The following is a 23508-nucleotide window of genomic DNA, read 5'->3' as shown; positions in this document are numbered from 1 at the left end:
TCTCCCGGGGCCAGGTACTGGCAGGAACATGCGCAGAACACTAACCGAAGCCAAGCCCGGAAAGTACAGCATGCGCGTTTCTGTCTAAGGCGTTTGCCGGACACGGAGCATGCGTACGGTATCTGAAGTTGATAAATTGAAATTGAACACGCGTGATTAACCTTTCTAAATAGAAAAAGGGACACGGGGGTCGAAAAAAGACAAACCCGCAGCAGAGCTCTTTGCATAAGAAGAAAGAGCATTTATTTGTTCTAGGTAGTATTTTTTTAAAGTATTGAAAGTGAGCATGCGCATAGTGAGAGGGTTGGTCTCCTGAAGTTTGAACCGAACTGAAACTGCGGGTCGGAGAGCTGTCAGTGAGTGTGGGGTTAACGGGGAGCTGATAGGGAAGAAAGGCAAAGAGAGACTCTTGCCTTTGCTATTTGCTAATTCAGTGGCTTGAAAAAGTTACATAACCCTTCGGTAACTCAATTTTCTTAACTGTAAAGTGAGAATAGTATTACCTGCGATGCAGGCTTAGACGTTAAGTTGGAAGTCTGGTTTGCTTGCAAGCCTCTGCTCGTTTCCGGGATACATACACTTGATGTGAAGTATTTATCAAAAATAATCTTTTTTTTTTTTTTAATAGTTCCTGTTCTCGGAGAGCCTGAGGCAGAAGGATCATGTGTTTGAAATCAGCCCAGATTACTTAGACCGTTTCAGGCCTGACTGGGCTACATAGGGAGACCCTGTCTCAAAACAAACAACTCTCTTTTGTTGTTTAAAAATAATATTTACTTTCATATTTTATCTGGTCTTTCACTAAGCTCCAACTTTGTTTTTCCTTCTTTTCTTTCTGAGAGATGGTCTCACTATGTAGCTCTGGCTGTCCTGGAACTCACTGTGTAGGTGCAAACCCATAGAGATCGGTCTGGCTCTGTCTCCCAAGTGCTGGGATGGAAAGGCTTGAGCCGCTCTGCCTGGATCCAACTTTATGTTTGTTCGGTTTTTGGTTTTCTGAGACAGGATTTCTCTATTTGGCCCTGGCTGCCCTGAAACTCACTGTGTCCTTAAACTCAAGAAATCTACTTACTTCTGTCTCTCGAGTGCTGGGATTAAAGGTGTAGCCACCACCACCGAGCTTATTGATCTTAATTGTGCTTACCAGGCCAGAAGATGGTTGGTGAGAAAATAAATAAGTCATTTTCTTGGAAGACAGAAAATGAATGTTATTGAATGTTCTATTGTTGAGCTAACTTCTGGTGACCATGCAGTGTGAAATGTATACAAAGAGTTCCTTCAATATTGTATTTCATTTAGATAATTTATGTGTGTGAGTATATATGCACATGTGTGTGAATATGAGCATTTATGAAAATGTTCAGGAGATGAGGGCATCCGGTATCACTTTGAGGCAAGATATCTCTCTCTCTCTCTCTCTCTCTCTCTCTCTCTCTCTGTCTGAACTTGGGGCTGAGTTTTCTCAACCAAGTAAGAAGCTATCTACAGTGGTCCTTCTGTCTGCACTGGACTTGCATCTATAACTACAGGCCTGCACAGGACACCTGGCTTGTTATGTGGATGCTAGCATCTAAACTCTGGCCCTCATGATTACACAGTTCCCACAACCAACATTTTTGTTATGGTTTGTTTTCTTTTAAAAAATGCATACTTGGGAAAACAGTGAATATGAATCATATTTTGGAAACTGTTGAATTGTGTGTGAATGAATTTGGGCACAGTAAACCCTAAATTCCCCCAAATTATAGAGTGAGGGAATTTCTTTAAATGACTTGATTCTTAGATGGAGACAGGAAAAATTGAGGAACATGGGGAGATCAGGAAAAGGATGCTTTATTCCAAAATTTAGTTGAGGTCCCACCATCTGAGCATCAGGGTTCCAGCTCAGAGGACTGGGGAAGATGGCTCAGGGGCAAAGTACTCACAATGCAAGCCTGAGGATCTGAGTATGAATCTCAAGAATCCATGTAAATACAGATGTGTTAGCACACATCTGTAATCCCAACACTCCTATGGAAAGTTGGTGAGTGGAGACAGGAGATTCCCTAGAATCATGGGCCAGCGAATCTGATACATAGCTGCAAACAACAAAAGAGAGGCCTATCCTCAGACCTGGTAGATAGCAAGGACCACACACATATGTATACAGAATTAACAAAGTTCTCTGTGAAAGTTGCTGATGTAGAGACAACATTTCTTGTATAAAGGGCTATTTCAAATAAGAATGTTAAAATAGTAATGAGTTGTGCTTACAGCCTAAGAGTATATGATATCTTGACTTCTTAATCTGTTTCCAAATATAAGCCTTCAGCTTTCTGGGACTCCATTTACAGAAAAACATGTTATAACTCTCTTGCTGCAACCTTTGTGCCCTTTGGTTTTATCTTGTCAGCCTGTTGACCTCCCCAGTACATTCTAGGAAACACTTTGTAATTACACACAAAAGTAAGAAGAGGGAAAGAAAAACAGGTCTCTTGGAAAGTCTTTGAACAGTATAATGTCAAGACAATAAAATCTGGCTGGAGAGATGGCTCAGTAGTTAAGAGAACTTGCTGCTCTTGCAGAAGACCCAGGTTCAGTTCCAGGCATCTACAAGGCAATTGTGACTGCAGTCCCAGATGATATGTGTGACACCCTCTTCTGGCCCTTGAGGGCACTGCATGCGTGTAGTCAACAGAAAGACATGCAAGCAAAACATACACATAAGGTAGGAATAAATTCACAGCACTCAGGAGGCAGAGACAAGATGACCTCTGTGACTTTGAGGTTAGCCTGATCTATATAGTGAGTTCCAGGACAAACAGAGCCACACAATGAGGCCCTGTCTCAAAAACAAAAACAAAACAAACAAACAAACAAAAAAGATTAAGTACTTTTAAAAAGAAGACAACAAAATTCACATTAATATACGTGGTTATTGCTAAAACACTTAAATATGATTCTCTCTTAAAAAGTTCACACCCCACACTGGGAATGCAATACCCTTTTCTTAAGTGCCTTTCTTTCCATGAATATACTGCGTTAAAAATCTCATGAAAATCAGTTAAGAAACCTCAATGATGCTTTACATTGCCCTCCTGAAGTGCTTTCTGATGACAAAGCTAAGAATCATAGTTTGCAGAGCATGGTGCTACATGCCCTTAATCCCCGAATCCCAGAGACAGAAACAAGCTGATCTCTGTGAGTTCTAGGCCAGCCAGAGCTACCTCATGAGATCCTGTCTTAAAAACAAATACATATACATACATGCATATATGTGTATATACATATATATGCTTATCTGTGCATTCATATATATATATATACATATATATAATACATATTCATACATACACACACACACACATATACATGCACAGTCTTTTTGGTTTGGTTTGGTTTTTTGTTTTTCGAGACAGGGTTTCTCTGTGTAGCCCTGGCTAGCCTCGAACTCAGAAATTTGCCTGCCTCTGCCTCCCAAGTGCTGGGATTAAAGGCATGCACCACCACTGCCTGGCTATACATGCACAGTCTTATAAGCTGCCTGGAACTCACAGAACTCTACCTTCATCTGCCTCCTTAGTGCTAGGACTAAGCATGTGTGCCACCATGCCTAAACTAAAAAAAAAAAAAAAAAAAAAAAAAAAAAAAAAAAAAAAAAAAAAAAAGGGTTTTTTACATATATTTTTAATTTTCTAAAAATGTTCTTTGTATGTTGTATGAGAATACCTACATGACTATATGTACACCATAGGTATGCAGTGCCTGAGAAGGCCATAAGAGGGCAATTGGATCCCCCAGAGCTGAAGTTCCAGACAGCAGTGTAGGTGCTGAGCTCCATCCTGGGGCTTGTGAAGGAGGAGCAAGTGCTTTAACCACTGAGCCATCCCTCCACCCCTTACTGATGGAATGTGCGCATGTGATACTGTTTGTTCTTGTTAGCACTGTGGTAGCTTCTCATATGTGTGTCTTTTTCTTTTACAGGTGTCCCGTCCCCTTGTGTTTTAGATTAGGCCCCGTTTGTGGCTTGGCATGTCGATAGTGACAGTACAGCTGGGGCAATGTGGCAACCAGATTGGCTTTGAGGTGTTTGATGCTTTATTTAGAGACTCGCACTGTTCCCAGGGACTCTGTTCTAAGAGAGAAAACGAGGCATATCAAGCATCCTGCAAAGAAAGATTTTTCAGGGAGGAAGAAAATGGAGGTAAACATCGTCAAGAGTCCTCCCCTCACCATACGTCAGCATCTTCAAAGTCTGTCTCCCAACAAGTATCTAAACCCCATCTCTTCCACCTCATTAGAGAAGGCCTTTGCTTGTCTCCCCCTCCCCCATGCTAGGGTTTGAATCCAAAGCCTCAGCAGGCTATACAACGCCTGAATTTAAAAAAATACAAAACAAACAAACAAACAAAACCCTGAATGTAGGGCTGGCAATATGGTTCAGTGACTTAGAAGTTAATGCTCTGTGGTACCCACATAAAATATATAATTTTGCCTTCTACTCTAGTTCCAGTGGCCCGGGCTGTTCTTGTTGACATGGAACCTAAAGTTATTAATCAAACACTATCAAAAGCTGCCCAGTCTGGCCGATGGAAATACGGTCAGCACACAAGCTTTTGTCAGAAACAAGGATCTGGGAACAACTGGGCATATGGGTAAGAACAACTCTGTAACAGTAACTCTTACTCTCCTAATGTAATCCGAGGCTGACTGCCACCATCTACTAACCTAGGTGGAGACCTGGAGGCTCCTAGCCTCTGTACAATCTAATCTAGAACTAGAATGTTTTCAGCCTCTGACACTTACTGCTGAATAAGCTCACCCTTTCTTGTTCTTTCTGAGCTCTGGCTGTTTCGACTCAGCTGTTCTGGTTCAAGCTCCTCTCCAAGCTGACTGATTCAGTCTGGTTTCTCTGCCTCTGACTGAATTGCTCTGCTTGGCCTTGTACTAACTTTGGCAATATGTTCTAATCTTCTGGCTCCTTCTCATTCTCTGGCTTGTTAGTCCTCATCTGTGAACAGCTTGTTCTCTCTCTCTGCAACCTGTCTCTCTATAACTGTCCCAGTAAAACTATTCCTCCCCTCCACTCTGCCCCTCAAGTAGCTTCCCTTTCCTCTCTCTTCTTGTGAGAGTTGAGCATATCCTGTCAAATCTTTCTCTGATTTGTCACTTTGCCACTCAATTAGACATCACTTTCAAACATGGGTGCTTCCTTCTACAAACTAACCTTACCTTTGTTTAAGATTAAAGATGTGCACTGAAGGCCTCTCTGAGGAATTAAAGGTGTGCACTAAGGGCTGAGCTACACCACAACTAGGAATATGATTTTTCAGTAAGTAACACAATCTTGGGGTTCACAGTGTGATCAGGTATCCTGTAACACAACTCCTCTTGCTTTTCAGTGAAGTTACAGCAATACAGTTAAGTTTTCATACCACTATCACTGCGTAGTTGATGCAACAAGCTCAAAATCTTGGAAGTGTTATATTAAAATTTAGAAGTTAGAGCTATTGTGGTGGCACATGCCTTTCATCCCAGTTCTCAGGAGGCAGAGGCAGGCAGGTCTCTGTGAATTCAGCCTAGCTGGGAGTACTTAGTGAGTTCCAGGCTATCTTGTTTATTGTTCTCTTGCTGTAAAGAGATACCATGACCAAAGCAACTCCTATAAAAGAAAACATTTAATTGGGCTGGCTTACAGTTTCGGAGGCTTAGTCCATTATCATCATGGTGGGGAGCGTTGAGACATGCAGGCAGACATGGTGCTGGAGAAGGAGCTGAGAATTCACTTGGATTCACAGGCAGCAGGAAGAGAGACACTGGGCCTCACATGGACGTTTAAAGCCTCAAAGCCCCAGTGATGTACTTCCCCCCACAAGGTTACAGCTACTTCCAATAAGGCCACACCTTCTAACCCTTCACAAGCAGTTCTGCTTCCTGTTGACTAATTCAAATATATGAACCTATGGGGTCCATTCTTATTCAAACCATCACATAAGCCACCAAGACTAACTAGTCAAATCTTGTCTCAAACCAAAACTAAAATAAAATTAAGACTTTGGAGCTGGGCAGTGGTAGCACATGCCTTTAATCCCAGCACTTTGGAGGCAGAGGCAGGTAGATCTCTGTGAGTTCAAGGACAGCCTGGTCTATTGAGTGAGCTCCAGGATAGCCAGGACATCTATGTAAAAAGACCCTGTCTTGAAAAACCGAAGATAAATACATTTTTAAAAAAATTGGGGCCAGTGAGATGGCTCAGGGGGTAAAGGCGTTCCCCTCCAACCTGAAGAACTTAGTTCGATTCCCAAAACCCACAATGTAGAAAGAGGGACCTGACTCCCCAGATTATCTTTTGACATCCATACATGTATAATGGCACATGCATGCCCTCCTGTAAATATATACAATAAAATAAATAAATAAAATTTATAGTGTGTTGGGCCTGGTGCAAGCCTATAATCCCAGCTACTCAGAAAGATCTCTGGTTTATTCTGCCTGAGCTATAAAGCTACTTCAAAGTCAGCCTTGGCAGCTTAGCAAACTCCTGTCTCAAAATTCAAAGTATATAAACAAAGGGGCTGAGGGTGTAGCTCTGGGATAGAGCTCTTGCCCAGTAGCTCCCAAGTTTTGCTGCACCATAGAATTTCCAGAAGGCAGCTAGGTAGTCCCAGCACTTGGGAGGCTGAGGCAGGATGTTGAGTTCCTGGGCCACTGTTACAAAATATGAGGCCAGAGAGAGATGACTCAGTAGGTAAAGGCAATTGCTTCCAGGCCTGAGGATCTGAGTTCAGTCCCCAGGAGTTGTCTTCTGGCCTCTACATTTGCACCATGGCCTACACACACACACACACACCATACATGTTGTATAATAATAAAATAATAACAACGAATAAAATAATCCCATTGTTCTCAGTTAAAAGGAACTTCCTAAATCCTGTAATTTATTCTTTTAGCCATACTATTCACCTGTTAAATATATTTAATCTATGTCTATTAAGTGTTGTCCATCAGGGCACCTGAGCCTTACATGAGACCCACTGCCATAGCTTTGGAAAGGGCTGTCTCCTAAACAGCCTCCCTCTGTACCACCTCCCTCTGGGTAAACTAATGGGCGCTGTGTTTGTTCCTCTTGCTTTGGCATAGTTACTCTGTGCATGGACCGAAGCATGAAGAATCTATAATGAACTTAATCCAAACAGAGGTGGAGAAATGTGACTCTTTGAGTGGATTTTTCATCATAATGAGTATGGCCGGGGGAACAGGATCAGGGCTGGGAGCCTTCATCACCCAGAAGCTACAAAATCAGTACTCCAGTTCCTTGAAAATGAACCAGATTATATGGCCTTATGGAACGGGTGAGGTATGAGCATGTTAATTAAAAGTTATGTTTATTATATGCGTGTTATACTTGCCTGTATGTATGTGCACACATCCATGCCTAGTGCCATGCCTAGTGCCCAAGGAGACTAGAAGAGGGCAGATTTTTGGTACTAGGGTCATAAGGTTGTAAGCCATCATGTAGGTTCTGGGAACCACACCCATGTCTTCTGGAAGACCAGCAAGTGGAAGACCACTGAGCCATTTCTCCAGGCCCTGATTCAAAGGTTTTATGTTGTATATTCTTTTCTCTCTCTCTTTTTTCAGTCAATTTAGCCACAAGTAGGAGTCTGGTATCATCATATGCTATTTCTCCTTGGTAACTACTCACTAGGGGAGTAATTAGATCATGAATATTTTCTTTCTTTTTAAATTTTATCTGTTTTATGTTATGTTTATGTATGTATGAATGCATGTCTATGCATCATGTGGTGTCAGATGTCCTGGAACTGGACTTAGACAGTTGTGAGCTGTCACATGGTTGACAGTTGTGAGCTGTCATGTGGTTGCTGGAATCAAACCCTGATCCTCTGGAAGAGAATCTAGTGCTTTAACCACTGAGCTATCTCTCTAGCCCCTATGTTCTCTGTTTTTAAGGTGAATATGAATAAATGGATCTCACTCTTTGGGAATGTTGAGTTCTAGCTTCAGGACTGATTGTAATATTTATGTGAACGATTAATTTAATCTTGTTTACATTTCCCACACATGTGAAGTATCCTTTGTTTTTTTTTTTTAAAATGGTTGTGTGTGTGTGTGTCTTGTTGTATGTGGTGCATGCATTTTTTTCAAAGATTTGTTTGTTTGTTTGTTATTGTATATGAGTACACTGTAATTGTCTTCAGACATACCAGAAGAGGGCGTCAGATCACTTTGCAGATGGTTGTGAGCCACCATGTGGTTGCTGGGAATTGAACTCAGGACCTTTGGAAGAACAGTCAGTGCTCTTCACCACTGAGCCATCTCTCCAGCCCCATCCTTTGTTTTTTAAATGTTTTGTTTCATTTTGGTTTTAGGATTTTTGAGACAGCCTTACTTATATAGGCTGGCCTCTGCCTCAAGACCTGTCTACCCAATGCATGGCCGAGGTGTCTTTAAGAACAAAGCAAAACAAACAAACAAAAAACTTAAGCCTGTCATGATGGCAAATGTCTTTAAATAAATTAAAAAAAAAAAAGAGAGAGAGAGAGAGTATAGATTCCAAAGTCACCCTGCCTGGCTTCAAACCCTTGGTCTGTTACTTTCCATCACATTGAGGTTATTTAATTTCTCTATGCATTGCTTTCCTCTGTGTAAAATGGGGACAAAAATATCTGCCTCCTGAAGGTGAAGGATATAATACAAGCAAAGCATACAGTAAGGCAGATCATGGTGGCACAGCCTTTAATTCCAGCACTCTGGAGGCAGAGGCAGAGAGGCAGGTTAATCTCTGCCAGTCTACATAGCAAGTTCTGGACTAGCCAGGGCTATACAGTTTCAAAACAAAACCAAAAAGTTATTGCTACCACACTTCTTTCCTGAATCATTTCCTACATTCGGTTTTTCTACTAGGAAGATCAACAGGAAATTGGTAGGCATATGAATTTCTTCTCAATAGAGAGAAATTAAGATCATTTGAAGACTAGCCACAATACCATGGACCCCAAAACGAGGTCCCTCTTTGCAGTACCAGAAGGACCAACCCAGAAGTGGGCTCCTGAGAGATACACAATCATCTTCGAATTCATTGATGGGGTGTGTGTGTGTGTGTGTGTGTGTGTGTGTGTGTGTGTCTAGGTTTGTCTGTGTAGCCCTGGCTGTCCTGGAATTCACTCTGTAGACCAGGCTGTTACCAAACTGCTGGGAGTGAGATGTGATCACCACCACAGGGCTGCTATCTACACTCTAACTACTCAGCCTCTCTTCCTGTCTTTGGCTCTTTTCTCTCCAGGTTATTGTGCAGAACTACAACTCCATCTTGACTCTCTCTCACTTGTACCGGTCTTCAGATGCCCTTCTTATCCACGAGAATGACGCTATCCATAAGATCTGTGCCAAACGGATGAACATCAAGCAGATCTCCTTCAGAGATTTAAATCAAGTTCTTGCTCATCAGCTGGGCAGTGTGCTCCAGCCTGCATACTCTGAGGGCAGCTCATCTCACTACCGCAGAAATCTACTAGGTATTTGGCCCCTCTGAAACCATACTGAAAGCCCCAAAGTTATTTTTCAATGTCTCTTCCCCTCTGCCTGGAGATATATGCCCCCAACCCTGCCTCCATCCCTGAACTGTCTTACTGGAAAGCTCAAGAAGTTACCAAGTTTCTCAGAAGCATACAGTGTGGTATCTAAATGTTCCTCATGGACTACACCGTTTGTGGAGCCGCTGTTCTCCTAGGACCTAAACCAGGGCATGGCAAATAGCAAGCACTTGGTAGAACATTCATTGGGTAGAACGTGTATGTGTTTTGTACTGCTGGGGATAGAAGCTAGGGTCTTACACACTCTAAGCAGTCTTACACCACTGAACTACAACCAACAAGTAAAAAGAAGAGAGATGTACAGTCCTCAGAAATGATGGGGCTGGGCTGGAGAGATGGCTTAGTGCTTAAGAGCACTTGTTCTTGCAGAGGACATTCCTGGCTCCTCTAGTGATTCACAAGCAACCATAACTCCAGGTCATGGAGATCTGACTCCCTCTTCTGACCTCAGGGGCACCAGGCATGCACATAGTGCACAGACCTACATGCAGGCAGAACATCCATACACATAAAATAAGTAGAGGAGGAGGAGGAGGAAGAGAAGGAAGAAGAGGAGGAGGAGGAAGAAGAGGAGGAGGAGGAGGTGGTAGTAGTGGTGGTGGTATTGGTGGTAGTGGTGATGTGGTGGCTGTCTACCACAGACCTATGTTTCTATCCCCAAACAGGTTTGATTATCATTTAGCAAGATAAATAGAAGATCTGGAATGTTTTCTAAGGAACATTCAGTGACTACAGAATGAAAGAAAAGTATCTTAATTATCTTTTATAATTGGTTTTCCTCGAGTTTAGTGAATTGGTCACCCATATTTCCACGGATAATTCTTTTGACAAAGTGTATGGTGTTTGATTTTGTCTTTTTCTCTTCCCTCCCTCCCTTCTCTCCCTCCCTCCTTCCTTTCTTCCCTCTCTTCCTACCTCCCTCCCTCTTCTTTTTTTGAGACAAGGTCTCACTCTGGTAGCTCTGACTATCCTGGAACTCATTCTGGACCAGGTTGGCCTTGAACTCACAGAAATCTCCCTGCCTCTGCATCCCAAGTGCTAGGATTAAAGGTATACACAACTGTGCCTGGATATCTGTTTCAGTTTTGAGTCAGGGTCTTACTATGTAATCCCTTGAGTTGGCCTGGAAGCTGTGGGCAGTCTCTTGCCTCTGACTTCTTAGCGCTGGGATTACACGCATGAGCCACCATACCCACTTTAAGTATGCTTTCTCAGCCATGCTAAAATGAAGCAAAGATCTAGGCTTGATGGTGCATGCCTTTAATCCCAGCATTCTGAACGCAGAGGCAGATGGATCTCTGTGCATTCAAGACCAGCTTAGTGTACAAAGGGAGTTCCAGGTCAGTCAGGGCTACACAGTGAGGCCCTCATAAATCATAAATAAAAAGTGAATGAAATGAAGCAAAAATGTAGTCTGTAGCACACACTGTGTCTAAAAATTCACTATTTTAATGCTTAAGCAATTCTAGTATGGAGAAAACACATTTGACTCTAAACTTCATCAAGTCACACGTATTAAAGTCAATTGAGTTCATACTGCATTATTATTATTTTTTCCCTACAGGAGACTTAATGGAGCATTTAGTTCCCCACCCCGAGTTTAAGATGCTGGGTGTCCGTAACATTCCTCAGATGTCTGCGGAGTCCCTGGCATACAGCACGTTTACCTGGGCTGGCCTCCTCAAGCATTTAAGACAGATGCTTATTTCCAGTGCAAAAATGGAAGAAGGTAAAGGGATATTTTAAAAATAGACAACCCACATACCAGGGAAGCGCCTGTCCTGGAGCCCTGGGTATAAACTGGCTCAGGCTGGTTGAAATAAAGGCCTCTTCTTCTGGCCTAGGAGCCTCTACAGAAACTCCCTGGGACATTGCTAAGGGCCTCTTGATGGCTTTAAAGTTTCATCTGGAAAGGGCATGTCAGGCAAGTGCCATGTTATTTAAAATCTTTATTTTAATTTGTTCAAAGTAAAATATGAATGTAGTTTTAAAAATCAAGTAGTTAGCTTACCTAACCTGTGTAAGGACCTTCGTTCAGCCTTAAGCCCCCCAAAAAATCAGGGGTGGAGGTGCATGCATGTCTGTGACCCCAACACTGCAGATATAGAACAGGGAGATCGGCCACTGAGCCTGACCTGCTACATAGCAAGTTTCAGGTCAGCCTCGGCTGTATTAGACCCTGCCTCAGAAGAAAACTAAATCGTTCGCAGTGAGAAGATCCAGGGGTAAAGGCGCTGTGTCCAAGCTGACTGCCTGAGTCGAGTCCCTGGGACCCACAAGGTGGAAGGAGAGGACCGGCTCCCACACACTGTCCCTGACTTCTACACATGTTCTGTGGCACACATGAGCACACACCTACATGTATGAACACACTAACCACATGCAAATAAATAAATCAATTTTCTTTTCAAGGCAGGGTTTCTTTGTGTAGCCCTGGCTGTCCTAGAACTCACTGTGTGGCACAGGCTGGCCTCAAACTCACAGAGATCCCCCCGCCTCTGCCTCCTGAGTGCTGGGAATAAAGGCATATGCCACCACCACCTAGTCAATTAATTTTTTTTATAAATCAAATAATTAAGTAGTTAAAATTCACTTAAGGACTAGGGGTGTACCCAGTGGCAGTATACACGATTTTGAAATGCTTTCTTTATTTTCTATGTATGGGAGTTTTGCCTGCATGTATGTCTACATACATGCTTGGTACTGTGGAGACCAAGAGTTCATCTTGGGACCAGAGTTACAGACAATTGTGAATCACCATATGGATGCTGGGAATAGAACCTGGGTCCTGTTGAAGAGCAGCCCGTGAGCAATCTCTCCAGGAGTGTTACTGATGTTCTCCATGTCTGCTCCTGGTTTTCCTGTGTTAAGACATCCCTACAGTATACTGGAGTATATGTGGTCCTTTGTCTTTAACTAGAAATCACTGGATGTCATCTAGTAGTAGGCATTATAGGAAAATATAAACTAACAGGTTGATTTCCCTCAGTCTGCTAGTTGGCAGTGCCGGTGTAGAAAGTCTACATCTTAAAGTAATACTTTCCATTTTTTTTTTTTTTTTTTGGCCCCAGCACTTGTTTTCCTAACAATACCTGCTAATATTTCATAGAGCACAGTGTTCTTCAAAGGAGTGTGAGGCACCCTGCACCTGCTCTGTCGGGTGCATAAAGAGCGGTTTGTTAAGCATTTTCCCACACAGAACTAACTGTAGGATATCGATGGTCTTTTTTATAGTTAGTTATAGAGTTTAAGCATGTAAAAAAAATTGTAGTACAGGGATTGAACTTTTTCAGTTTCACATATACTGGGCTAGGTCACTACCATTGAGCTATGCATCCCCGAGTGTTTTCAGTTTTTGAATATATGACTAAGGATATGGGTAAACATATTTATGGCACAGACAAAGGTGAAGGATCTAGCTTTGCGACAGTTCACGTTATCAGATTGCTCTGCATGAAGATTGGCCCAATTCTTGTACCATATCGTGTATCCCATGTATCCCAGCAACAGACACGGGGGGGGGGGGGGGGGGGCTGAGGATGAATGATTGAAGCAAGAGAGAGTAAAACCACCAGATGCATATAACACACACCTCTAATCCCAGCACTCAGGAGGCAGAGGCAGGCAGAACTCTGAGTTCAAGGCCAGTCTGGTCTACATAGCAAATTCCACGACAGCCAGAGCTACTTAATTGATAGACCCTAGGGAGAAAGAGAGCTAGAGATACAGACAGAGAGAGAGAGACAGAGACAGAGATATACAGAGACAGAGAGAGACAGAGATACAAGACAGACTTAGACAAAAACAGACAAGAGACACAGACACAGAGAGGTTACAGTGTCATTGAATACCTAGCTTCAAAGCTGAGCATGGTTATGCATACTTGTAATCCCAGCACTTTGAGGCAGGAGGATTGTGAAATTGAGGCAACCCTAGGGCTACATAGCAAGACCTAAAAAAAAAAAAGAAAGAAAAGAAAAGAAAAAAGAAGAAAGAAAGAGAAAGAGAGAGAAAAGGAAAAAGGAAAGAAAGAAAAAAAAACCAATAAGAACAAAAACCAGACAGACATGGTGGCTAATACCTGTAACTCCTGCAACCCTGGCTCTTCAGATGCCAAAGCAGAAGTCCCAGGCTAGCCTAGGCTACATTTTGAGTTCTAGGCTACATAGCATGGCCCTGACTCAAAAAAAAAAAAAAAAAAAAAAAAAAAAAAAAAAAAAAAAAAACCCAACTAGACAAACAAATCTGTCTCAGTACGGGTGGATTATCCAAGGGCCCTAAACTCCTGACTGCTGACTCTCCTACTTTACTGTCCAGGTGCTGGGACTATGGGCATGTGCTACCACACCCAGCCTGAGACAGCCATACTCTTACGTTGTTCAGTGTCATTTCTAAGCGCTCTTACTTTTCCTCTGTGCTAGGTATCGACTGGCAGGTGCGGCCTCCTCTGTCAGGCCTCCCACCTATTGGCAAAGTGTCTGCCCACAAGGAACCCCAGTTTAACACTTCTCTTGCTAACTTGGTCATCCTCCGAGGGAGAGAGGTGCACAGTGCGGACGTGGGTAAGCATAAATTCAGGGAAATTTGAGGCATATATTTTGGAGCATGTGAATGTTCTAAAAACAACTTCTAGGACTGTCATGATGGAGCAGTGGGGAGAAGCACTTACCTCGAGCCTGACACACCTGAGTGTGGTACCGGAACTCATGTAAAGGTGGGCAAAGGGGCTGACTGCACATAGCTACCCAAACTCCACACACGCTTAAAACAGATTTAAGCATTTTTAGCTAGGTATTTAACCACACTAGTCCCAGATTGGGAGAATAGAAGCAGGGAGATCTCTGTGAGTTTGTACACACTCATGGACACCTGAGGAAGGACACACACTGGCTAGTTCCAGGCTAGCCAGGGTTATTTAGTGAAACCCTGTCTCAAAAAAACCAAACAAGCCAGTTATGGTGAAGCATTCCTGTAGTCCCAGCACTCAGGAGGCAGAGGCAGGTGCATCTCTAACTTTGAGGCCAACCTGGCCTACAGAGTGAGTTCTAGCACAGCCAGGACTACACAAAGACACCCTGTCTGGAAAACCCAAAACACCAAATCAAACCAAACAAAAAACCCCACACATACACCCCCAAAACAAAACAAAGCAAACGAACAAGCTCAAACCTAATTAAGGATTGGAGTATGTAACCCACTGAGCTGTCTTTCCAGCCAAGCCAGTATTATCTGGAATTCAATAGTGCATGAGTGTGTATGTGCGTGCCTGTGGAGGCCAGAGGCCAGTGTGTGTCCTTCCTTAGTGTCCATGAGTGTGTCTGTGCATGTGTGTGCCTGTGGAGGCCAGTATGTGTCCTTCAGGTGTCATCTACCCTGCGATTTTGTTTCTTTGCTGTTTTAGACTGAGTTTCTCATGTATGTGAGAGACCAAACTTGCTATGTAGGTATGTAGCTGTGGCTGACTTTGAACGTCTGATCTTCCTGCCTCTACTTTACAAGTACTAGGGTTACAGGTATGTGCCACCCTCCACATTTGAGACAAAGTCTCTTACTAACCCGGTACTTGCTGAGGAACTTAGATATGGCTGGCCAGTGATTCCCAGTCTACACTCCCCAGTGCCCACGCCCAGCTCTGGGGATGAAGTGAGATCCTCATGCAGACTGAGCCACGTCCTCTCCCACATCTTAGGAAGAGAAGCTTAGTACATCGATTTGTATGTGTGTTGGGGTTCACAGGTACTGTATATAAGGGTGAGAAACAATTGGTTGGTTCTTTCTGTCCACTGTGTAGGTCCCAGAGATCGAATCAGGTCATTAGGCTTAGGGGCCAGCATCCTTTGTCCAAGAAGAAATTATTAGCATAGGTGTAAACATCCAGGTTCAAAGAAACAGGCACATAGAGAGACGATAAAACACACTCAAGAGAGAACCATGCTTAAGTGTCTTTACCTCTCTCTCTCTCTCTCTCTCTCTCTCTCTCTCTCTCTCTCTCTCTGTGTGTGTGTGTGTGTGTGTGTGTGTGTGTGTGTGTGTGTTGCATGTACATGAATGTATGGGTACATATGCCTGTACATTTACATGCAGAGACCAGAGGAGGATATGGGGTGTCTTCATCTGTTGCTGCTCCCTGCTTTACTCCTTTGAATCAAGGTCTCTCACTGAACCTGAAGCTTGCCCTGTCAGCTATGCAGGCTGACTGGAAAGCTCCTGGGGTTTGCCCATCCCTGCCTACTAGCACTTACTACTCACTGCGCCATCTCTCAACCTCTGGATGTGTTCAATATTGGTGGCTTCCAAAGTCAGATTTCAAAGCCTTGCCTAGGGACCTGAATGAACAGATACAGTGGGTCTATGCACATTGGGTTACAGCTGACAAGGTGACATGAGGTGGGCTAGAAGAGGGAAATTTGGGGACTTAGGAAAGCAAAGGGGCCTCTTACCACCCAAAAAGTGAAGATTCCAGTTTGTCAGCATAGACATGGTATTTTTTGTAGAAGTATCTTCAAACAAGAATGTCAAGTGAACAGTGACCCAGGCTTAGGGCCTGAATGTGTAGGACCCTGGGCATGACCCCTCTCCTCTTGCACACATTTTCTGGGATCTCATAAACAAAACTAACACTTTGTTTCCAGTGAAGACACCCTACCCTCCTTCATCCCTGTGATCTAGAGTTTACCTCCTCATTGCAATCCTGTTTGGGGCCCTTCAGGAACCACCTATGACCTCATTAAAATTTCTTAGCAGCTCCTTGAAGACAGTAAGTTCAGAAATCACCACAGTACTGTACAGGACAATGGGGCCCAGCTCTTCTATGGACTTCCACTGCTGGGTACCAGGGCGAGGGTGGGGAGAGCTTTACTCCCGTCCTCAGGATCCTTCTCTCAGTCTCTGGACTTAAGCTCCATATAAAGGTCATCTGTCAGTAAAGCCCAGTTCTGTCTCCTGCTGGCTCTTCTGAGATCTTTTTCTCCCACAGAACTGAGGAGTCACCTCAGTCTGAGCCACTGACAAAATGCTAGGTCAGGGAGTTAAGACAATGTTGACTGCGCTCGGGTTTATCATGTTGTTCTCGATATTCCCAGGCCACAGGTTCACATCTGAGAAATGGATGAGGAAGCCCAAAGACCCTTAGGTCTCAAGCAGGCCTCCCTGCTACTTTAACATTTGTATTTGAATGGCATTTTAAAGGTTTCTGTGTAACCCTGGCTGTCCTGAAACTCACGCTGAAGACTAAGCTGGCCTGGAACTAAGAGATCCACCCGCCTCTGCCTCCTGACGTGAGCCACCATACCCGATAGAAAATGTTGTTTATTGTATTATGATTCTTTTTTAAAATTTATTATTTTATGTGCATGTTTTCGTGCATGTATTTTGTACCACATGCATGCCTGGTGCCCTCAGATGCCTGAAGAGGATGTCAGATCCCCTGGGACCAGAGTTACAGACAGTTGTGACTGCCTCTGTGGGTACAGGGAATTGAACCTGGGTCCTCTGGAAGAGCAGCCAGTACTCTTAAATTCTGGGTCATCTTTCCAGCCCCTACTCTTTAACTGGAGTCCAGAGTGGGGGTCTCCTTTCTCTTTCTCTCTCTCTTTCTCTCTTCTCTCTCTCTCTCTCTCTCTCTCTCTCTCTCTCTCTCTCTCTTTCTCTCTCTCTCTTTAAGACTGGTTTATTTTATTTATGTGAGTATACTGTTGCTGTCTTCAGACACACCAGAAAAGGGCATCAGATCCCATTACAGATGATTGTGAACCACTGTGTGGTTGCAGGGAATTGAACTCACGACCCCTGAAAGAGCAGTTAGGCTCTTAACAACTGAATCATCTCTCCAACTCTGCCTTCTCTCTTTAATTCCCACTTTCTAGTCTTTCTCAGAATTACTAGCTGTTTTCCCTTTTTTGTTTTTAAACGTGTAAGTGAGTGTGTGTGTGTGTGTGTGTGTGTGTGTGTATGCATGCGCACGCACATGCATTTGTCATGGCATGTTGCCACAGTGCATGTACCACAGAACACATGTGGAGATCAGAGGACAACTTGCAGAAGAATCAGTTCTCTCCTTCCATCATGTGGGTCCCAGGAATTGAACTCATGTCATCAGGCTTGGCAGCAAGCACTTGTACTCCCTAAGCCATCTTGCCACCCTTCATTATAACGTTTTCACATGTGTATAGAAGGGACTGTGTTCATATGTACGGTGTTTTTAACTCTAGAGGGATTTAAAGACCCAGCTCTCTACGCTTCCTGGTTGGAGCCTGTTGATGCTTTCAGCGTGTGGAAAACCCAGCGAGCCTTTGACAAGTATGAGAAGTCTGCAGCCCTGGTCAGCAATAGCCAGCTCTTAGTAAAGCCACTGAATATGATTGTGGGCAAGGCGTGGAATATGTTCTCATCCAAGTAAGTAAAACACAAGTCTCTAGACTTCCCCACCTTAGCCAGATAATGCCCAGGTAAAGCATGAGTGGGTTGTGGAGCAAGCCTGGCTGCCCCCATGCAGCTATGAAGCCTTGGCCATGTGACTTAAAGGCCCTGCTCCTCATCTGTGCAGCTGGATCCAGTGAGGTAATCATGCAAACCACCTAGTACACCGCTTGGCTATGCTCAGCAAGGGTTCTGTACTATTATTTTTATTTTCTTTTTGTTTTATGTGTATGGGTATTTTGCCTACATGTAAGTCTATGTATTATAGGCATTACCAGAGCTCTTAGAGGCTAAAAGGGAGCGTTAGACTCCCTGGGACTAGAGTTACAGATGGTTTGGAGTCTCTATGTAGATGCTGGGAATAGAACCTATTCCTTTGAACAGTTTCTAGGCAAAATTCAAATTTTCATAGTAAGATGGTTTTCAGAAGAAGATCTTTGGGATCAGGGCCGTTCTTGGGAGTAGAGCACTTGCCCAGCATGTGTGGCCTGTCTGTGTTCTGTCTCTAGCTCTGGGATGAGTCAGGAAAATGGTCCTGGGGCATGGAGGAGACTCTAGTCTTCCTCAGTAATAGCACTGAAGGGCTCGGCCCACTGGGTACAACACACTGGATTGTGTGTTGTCAAAATCAAATTTCCAAGATGACTGAACAGGGTTAGGGTTCCCCAGGGCCCAGGCTGTCCCCAGTCTGTCTCCTCCTCACCTGGATCCCAAGTCCTCTCTTGGTCCAAGCTCTTTTTCTCTATGATGTCAGTTGATTTGTGTCTGCCCTTGCTGTTCTTCTGGGATCTGGGGGTGGGGGTCTGAAAAAACCACTCAGGCAGAACCCCGGCTTTGTCTCTAATTTCAAACCTTAAGGGAAACTTCTGAGCTCTTTTTTAGAGTCAGTCTGGAGGTAGTCACCTCCTGTGTACTGAGCCTACACACCGGACCTCAGAGTCCAATGTGCTGTCTTTCCCGTGCCCTCTGGGACACTAAAAGCAGAGGCAGCACGGTGACAGCTAAAGTCTGCTAACGTTATTTATTGATTCAGAGTAAACAAGTGACCCACATGTAACAAGGACCCTAAGAGGCTGTGTGAGCTGTGTGCGCTCACAAGTCTGTTCATTGTTTAAGTTTCTCGTTTGCCTGGAATAGTTGATTGACAATTTCTGCTTTCTCCCCAGAGCCTACATCCATCAGTACACAAAATTTGGAATGGAGGAAGAAGACTTTTTGGACAGCTTTACATTGTTGGAACAAGTTGTTGCCAGCTATGGTAGTCTTTGACCCTAAGCCGAGAGGAAAAGCTCTTTACAGGATTTTTGGACTAAAATATTTTCAAAATTGAGCTGTGCTCAGTGGTGCTTGCCTGTGATCCCAGCACTCTGGAATTAGAAGCAGGGGGATCAGAAGCTCAAGGTCATCCTTGGCTACATTGAAAGTTTCAGGCCAACCTGGACTACATGAGACCCTGTCTCAGACTAGATAAATAAATACAAATACTTGCTTTCAAGTTCAGTCTCTTAAGTAATAAAGTTGAATGCTGATTCTGGTTTATGTGCTCTGTCCACAGACACGAAGAAAACACTTCCAGCGGAGTGGAGCGTGTTTTCAGTGAAAACATGTATTTTGTATTTCGTTTGTAAGAAGAAAAAAAGCAATGCTTCTATAAAGAACACCGTTTCTGTTGCGGGTCTCAAACTCTTGGGCTCCAGATCCCTGACGCGGCCTCCAGGGCAGACTCTGGGCCTCGGAGTCTAGTTTAAAGGAACTCCTTTAAGAGAATGCAAGGAGAGGGGTGTTCTGTTGCCCTCTGTGTTTCTAAAGCTTCAGTCTTTACAATGAAAAAGCTTCACTAAACATGATGTAAACGTCCACAGTTCAAATGAAAGCAACAGAGACTTTGAGTGTGCATGTGGACTTTAAAAAAAGATTGTATTTGTGTGTGTATGTATGTATGTGCGTGTGTGTGTGTTCATGTGTGCACATGAACATGTATGAAGCTACCCATGGAGGGAACATTAGACGCTTTGGAGCTGGAGGTGCAGGTGGGTTCTGACCCTCTACAAGTACAGTAAGCATGCTGAGCCGTCTCTCCAGCTCCAGCGTGGTTAGTTGGTTTGTTTCCGATTTTTTAGACAGGGTCTCTGTAGCTCAGGATGGCCTGGAACTTGCTGTGATACTTCAGCCTCAGCTTCAGCTTCCAAACTGTTAAGCACTGTACTTGTTAGGCACTGAAGTGAGCCACTGTACTTGGGTCTGAGAATTACAATTTTGTAAATATACTTGCCTTTGAAAATGATTCCTTTGAACCACAAGGGGGAGATGTTGTCAAATGCTACGCTGTGACCATCGGTTCTGAATACAGTAAGATACTCTATATAGCCATTTAAAAAGGACCCCTGGGCCACGTGCAGCTGTGCGCTGTACTTCAGCACTCAGGTGGCTGGGACAGGAGGATCTGTTCAGGTTGGAATAGAAGGTGTGGCAAATGGCTGTAATCCCAGTTCTTGAGAGAGGAAGGTGAGAAGATCAGGAGTAATGGGCAGCCTTGAGCACACACCAAGCTCCAGGCCAGATGGGTGTACACACAGCAAGACCTCATCTCAAACACCAAAGCCAGGTGTTGGAGACGTTGCTCAGCAGGTAAGGGCACTTGCTGCCAAGCCTGACAACTGAGACTCATCCCTGGACCTACACGATGGGAGAAGAGAAGCTACTCCTCTGAACACACTTGTGCCATGGCATGTGCATGCCCCCACACTCATAAATAAAACATTTAATTTGAGACAGGATCTCACTGTACAGTCCTGTCCGGCCTCGAACTCGTTTTGTAGACCAGATTGACCTCAGACTCGGAGACCCAACTGCCTCTGCCTCCTGAGTGTTGGGATTAAAGGCTTGGCTAACATGACCAGCTTTTTTTTTTTTTTTTTTTTTTTTTTTTTTTTTTTTAAAGTAAACAGGTAAATGTGATAATTGTGTGCCTTTTGAGGGGGAGATTGATTGATTGATTGATTTGATTGATTGATTGATTGAAACTGGGTTTCTCTGTGAGGCCCTGACTGTCCCCGAACTCACTTTGTAGACCATTCTGCCCTTGAACACACAAGGATCCACTTGCCTCTGCCTCCTGTGTGCTGAGATCAAAGGTGTGTGTCACCATGACTGTTTCCTTTGTTTGGGTTTTTTTTGTATGTGTGACAGAGTTTCTCTGTGTAGCTTTAGCTGTCTTAGAACAAGGTCTGTAGCCTGGGCTGGCCTCTAACTCAGAACTCAAGAGATCTGCCTGTCTCTGCCTCCTGAGTGGTGGGATTAAAGGCGTGCATCGCCACTGGCCAGCAAGACTACTAGGTTTTGAGCTGCTATAGAAGGAAGTTTATATGCTTTGTGACAAATCAGAATTATATTTACGTATGTGTTTGTTTGTTTGTTTGAGTGTGTGTACATGAGTGGGCATGCTTGTGCTGCAATGTGGATTAGGAGGTCAGAGGACAGCTTGGAGGAGTTGGTTCTGTGTTCAGAGGCTCACAGTCCATTCATAAGGCTTGGTGGAGGGTACCTTTACCAGGTTAGCCGTCTTGTTAGCCCTTTAGTAAGGATCTCACAGCTGGATGTGGCATGCACCTTTAATCCCACAGGCAGAGGCAGAGAGAGACAGAGAGGGACAAATAGGCAGAGGCTCTGAGGCAGATCACTGTGAGTTCCAGGACAGTCTGGTCTACAGAGTGAGTTCTAGGACAGCCAGGGAAGCAGAGAAACCCTGTCTCTAAAAACAACACAAAGCAAAAAGGTGTGGAATTAACAAAGGAAGACACAGGAGTCACAGCTGCATAAAATGTGGCAGTAAGTGCGAGGGAAACGGTGTATCAACAAATATAAAATAAGGGCAAAATAGAAGCCTTGGCTATTTCTGCCCAGGCTACCAGTCCTGACATATTGTTGCATGGAAAAAAACGACAGTTCCCAGCTTCACCACTCTCTCTCCATATGGAAATGATTACCGGTTTGCTGTTTTTCTTATCAACTGTTGCCATGGTTTAAAATACTGGACTATATCTTATTTCGAAAGAATGTAGACAGTGGTCTGTTCAGCTGCTAGAAGGCACACCCCGCTGGCTGCATTCCGTTAAATATACTTGAGAAATAATTAGATCATAATTCTCACAAGACACATCCAAGGCCTTAACTTCCCAGATGAAACCAATGTTAATGCAGACCTGTGGCTGCATGACCTGGAGGGGGGGGGGGTGAGCTGACTCAGGAATCTTGCTAGAAGGAACGCACACCAGAGAAGTCAGGAGTTGAAATCACTTGACATTTGAGACAGGAATTCATGAGGTACAAATGGGGTGAAAGTATTTTTATTTGAAAGCCATGTAATCAACAGCAGGTGAATATTTGAAACTCCAACAAGCGCTCAGGCCTCATCCTTGTGTGTGACCTCCCCCCCACCCCAGGACTCTTTTAGTTGATATATGTGGATACCAAAATATCTGAAGCTTGTTTTAAACATTTACATGGAAAATAGTGTTTTAAGAATTTTTATAATGCCTGTTTTTTTTTTTTTAATTAGAGTTGCAGTTTTAACACAAATTAACACCATAGGCCAGATGTGGAGGCATGTGCTTAAACCTTTAACTGTAGGGAAGGCTAAAGCAGGGGGATCAGTTGAGCCCTGGACTGAAGTAAACCCTGGCAATATATTGAGATGCCTTGCCCTCATCAAATCAAACCAACACGATCCACAGAAAGCTCAAGTCAAAGCTTTGGAATTTAGGATGAGAAATGCACCAACCAGGCAGAAAGCAGAGCCCTAAATTCGCGGGTAGACACAGAAAACATTTGAAACGTAATTTTGAAGCCAAGCATGGCGGCACACACCTGTAACCTTAAGCCTTCAGGAGGCTCAGGCAGGTGCACCGGCCTAGACTGCATACTCTGGGTGAGGATGCACCCTACGGGCAATGGGTGTGGTATGAGCAGGCAGATTGTTCGCAGGCTTTTTCACCTCTTTTCTCTATTTGCCGGCTTCCCAAGAGCCTTTTTCTTTAAACCACGGAAGCCATCTCTTCCCACCCTGCTCTCTCCCTCTCTTCCAGCTTTGGACTCCCCGTCCCCGCAGCAGTGGCGGTTCCATCAATTATAAAGCCTTTCATGCCTCCCGACCCTGTCACTTAAACTCCCTGCTCTCAGCCAGTCCATTCACTCATTCAGTGACGTATTCGATGCTCCGCAGGCATCCAAGGAGAAGTGATGGATGCTGGATCAGTACTGCAGGGGATGGGATGCTTAGATGCAGGGTTTCTTTGGTTGTATGAAGCTCCGATTCTGTCTTCCTAATTACTGCTTTTTGTTTACACACACACACACACACACACACACACACACACACACACACACGCACCCCTTTTAAATGGGAAAGAATGTAGTTCCAGAAAGAACAACAGTAGGGATTGCTGGCCTGGCCTTTGAATGTTGCAATGTCTGCTCTGGCTCGGGACCGCTTTGCAGC

General features: G+C 44.0%; 1 protein-coding gene across 3 annotated transcripts; it reads left to right on the top strand.

Annotated features, from left to right (window-relative positions):
* Positions 1-70: 70 nt before the first annotated feature.
* Tubd1 (tubulin delta 1) lies at positions 71-20295 on the top strand. Of its 3 annotated transcripts, none has more exons than XM_034504503.2 (9): positions 71-255; positions 3964-4183; positions 4487-4634; positions 7120-7336; positions 9284-9515; positions 11158-11322; positions 14015-14155; positions 17804-17987; positions 19178-20295. In XM_034504503.2, exons 2-9 carry the CDS (start codon positions 4012-4014, stop codon positions 19278-19280), a joined length of 1362 nt encoding a protein of 453 aa, XP_034360394.1. In that variant the 5' UTR covers positions 71-255; positions 3964-4011; the 3' UTR covers positions 19281-20295. The 3 variants fall into 3 exon arrangements, with proteins under 3 accessions (XP_034360394.1, XP_034360395.1, XP_076792211.1); XM_034504504.2 differs by having other exon boundaries at positions 89-356; XM_076936096.1 differs by lacking the exon at positions 71-255 and adding an exon at positions 326-462.
* The last annotated feature ends 3213 nt before the right edge of the window (positions 20296-23508 follow it).

This window comes from Arvicanthis niloticus, chromosome 6 (assembly GCF_011762505.2).
Source record: "Arvicanthis niloticus isolate mArvNil1 chromosome 6, mArvNil1.pat.X, whole genome shotgun sequence".
Taxonomy (NCBI): Eukaryota; Metazoa; Chordata; class Mammalia; order Rodentia; family Muridae; genus Arvicanthis; species Arvicanthis niloticus.
Note: the sequence above shows the minus strand (reverse complement) of the source record. Positions and strands in the feature narration are given on the sequence as shown.

Bases quoted from the DNA above. Each gene is read 5' to 3' on its own strand.
- Tubd1 (XM_034504503.2), top strand. From the start codon at position 4,012: ATGTCGATAGTGACAGTACAGCTGGGGCAATGTGGCAACCAGATTGGC. The intron at 4,635-7,119 runs GTAAGAACAACT...GCTTTGGCATAG, and splicing joins GGGAACAACTGGGCATATGG to TTACTCTGTGCATGGACCGA. The intron at 17,988-19,177 runs GTAAGTAAAACA...CTTTCTCCCCAG, and splicing joins TGGAATATGTTCTCATCCAA to AGCCTACATCCATCAGTACA.